Genomic DNA, 2,663 nt, shown 5'->3' with positions numbered 1-2,663 from the left:
AACCTCAGTGTGCTGTTTTAAACATGAGTCTGTTTTAAACACAGAGTCTCACACTATTCTCATCCAGAGATGGAATGAGGGACATCTGTGTCTTCCTCCTTTGAATTGGGGCTGAGACGCACGAATTGCTCCTGACCTACAGAGTGTGGCAAAGGTGATGTTATGTCACTTCAGAGGCTGGATAGGAGTAGACAGTGCATTCTCACCTGGTTCCTTGGAATTGTTCTCTGCAGGAGTCAGCTGCAATTGTTCTCTACTATATAAGACATCCAATTATCCGAGAACTCCCTGCTGGATTGGCCACATCTACAACCCAGCAGTGCCCAACCAGTTCCAGCCTCATCTGCCAGGCATGTGATTACACTGTGACTTGAACGTCTGCCTGCTCAAGCCACCCAAGGTGAGAACCGCCATGCTGAGCCCTTCCTGTACTTCTCATCCACAAAGTCATGATTGGATTCAAATTTGTCAGGCAGAAATGGTATCTGGAATTGAAATTTGGTGCTCATGTGAGGTGGGAAGAGTGAACTGTTTCAGTGTGGTGGCTTAGATCCAGAATGTCCCCCCAAAAGTTCATATGTTCTGAGGATGGGCTTTTGGAGAGTGATGGGCTTTCCAGGGCTCTAACTTCGTCCAGGGAATCAACCTATCGATGAAATCATACTCTGACAGCATCACTGGGAGTGGTGGAAGCAGGAGGCGGAGCCTGGTTGAGGGAGTGGATGGGACGAGTGTGACCTTGGAAACTGTCTCTGGTCCCCAGCTCCCTCTTCTCTGGTTCCTGTCTGCCATAAAGTGAGCAGCTTTCTTCCACCACACCCTTCCGCACTGTCACAGGCCTAATAGTAATGCACTTTCATGAACTGAAAACCATGGGCCAAAATAAATCTTTCCCCTCTGTTGTTTTTCTTGGGCATGCTGTCACAGTAATGAAAAACTGACCAACGCAATCAGAACTGTATTTTCCAAAGATGGTCACAATAATATTTCTACTCCTGTGTGTCCTACAATGTGACCTCCCCGTGAAGAGGAGAGTCCAACTTCCCGTGTCTTTGGATCTGAGAAGCTGGTGTCTTGCTTCCATCATCAGAGAAAGGCAGAAGTGACACTATGTGCCTTCCAGCTGAGGTAAAGCAGTTGGAGCTCTGAGCTTTCATGTGAGAAATCTGATATGGAGGCTGCCATGCCACGAGGAAGTCCCCACGGTGAGGTGGCTGAGGCGGACCCTTGTGGACATGTAGAAGAACACCCGGGGCAAAGGCTCTGAAGCTCGATGTGTGCCCAGCGTGTGTGTATGTAGGAGCCACGAGGCAGCCAGTGTTGCAGGAGAAGAAGAAACTACAGGGACCAGGGAAGAAGAGGGAGATAAAAGTGACTATGGGTGATCCAGGTAGCAGCAGAAGGGACAGGGTGAGTGCTAAGGCAAAGCTGAGAAAATTTGCTCAGGAATTGCTCATAAACTCTAAGAAAAAGAAAAGCACCCAGGTTGATCTCAAGCTCTTTGGCCTTACCCACTCTGTGTGCTTCTTATTTTCTGTGCTATGATGGAAAGACTTTTGAGGAAGTCAAAGGGCCTGAAGCTACCCCCGTCACTAAAACAGATACGAGAAAGAGGAGAGCAGACCTGGAACATCGACTGTGGTGGCAGGAGTGGGAAATGCTGTTCAGAAGACTGAGGTTTGGGGATCAGCACTACAGGATCAACATGGAAAAGTGGGATAAACGGTTGGCGGACACTACCATTCCTTCTCATTCTAGGGACATTGCTGAAAGGGCCTTGTTCAGGGCAAAAAAATTCCTTGGACTTGGACACAGAAGACTTGAGTGTCAATCCAGGGACAGACGGGGCCAGAACACAGAGTCACAAAGGCTGCAAGACACCTCTGGCCTCCTGGGCAGTTTCACCTAAGGCCTCAGGGCAGCCCCTGATTCCGCCTGCCTGACCTACACGAGGCTGTGTTCTGCACTTCATTCTCCAGCCCCGAGTCCTAACCCAGACCCTCCGGAAGCAGAGAACTTTCAAGAACCATCATGCTCTTGGGGGGAGAAAGGGAGACACAGCCCAGGCTGTGGCCGGAGTGTCAGGTGCCCAGTCACAGCAGCTCAAATTGAGACAAGCCACCGGAAGTAAGTGAGAACAAGCTGATCTTTACTTGTGCATAGAATCCAGACGCCTGCCTGTTTTGTATTAAATGATTGCGTGGTGATTCATATTCATGTAGGACAGAATGGCTTACAAATGGAGCATGCATTCTCACGCACAGCCCAGGGTCGGGGGAGTCAAAATAGTTTTTTTTAAATGAAGTTTATTGGTACAGTTTAGATATACACGATGATCATATCCATCCTAGGGAATTTGTGAGTCTCTATAGTTGTCACATGAGGAAACTGAGGCTCCAAAGGGTCCTGGGTCCCAGTGGTAAAGAAACAGTTTTTGACTGGGGGAGTTCGGTCTGGGTTCAAATGCCATGAGCCTCTCCAACACTGTACTGAGGGGTCTCTGCTGGAATTTCCGTGTCTGTGGGCCTCTCTGCCCCATCGCAGGCAGGTTTCCCAAATGCTTATTTGCAAGCAACTGGGCAAGGTTTGGGGTGCTGGACCTGGAGGAGGGGCTCAGGAAAGCTTATTTGCTCCACAAAGCTTATTCGCAAGCAACTGGGTGA

The 2,663-nt window shown here is 49.2% G+C and overlaps 1 protein-coding gene across 1 annotated transcript in view; it reads right to left on the bottom strand.

Annotated features, from left to right (window-relative positions):
- Positions 1-386: 386 nt before the first annotated feature.
- LOC102008228 (chemokine XC receptor 1-like) overlaps positions 387-2,663 on the bottom strand; it is a 14,144-nt gene continuing 11,867 nt past the window's right edge. Inside the window, exon 3 of the mRNA XM_013513345.1 lies at positions 387-485. Coding sequence (XP_013368799.1) covers positions 387-485 — 99 coding nt within the window. The remainder of the gene's footprint in view (positions 486-2,663) is intronic.

This window comes from Chinchilla lanigera, unplaced genomic scaffold, assembly GCF_000276665.1.
Source record: "Chinchilla lanigera isolate Chin_1 unplaced genomic scaffold, ChiLan1.0 scaffold00019, whole genome shotgun sequence".
Lineage (NCBI taxonomy): Eukaryota > Metazoa > Chordata > Mammalia > Rodentia > Chinchillidae > Chinchilla > Chinchilla lanigera.
The sequence above is the reverse complement of the archived record's forward strand: the minus strand, read 5'-3'. Positions and strand labels throughout refer to the sequence as shown.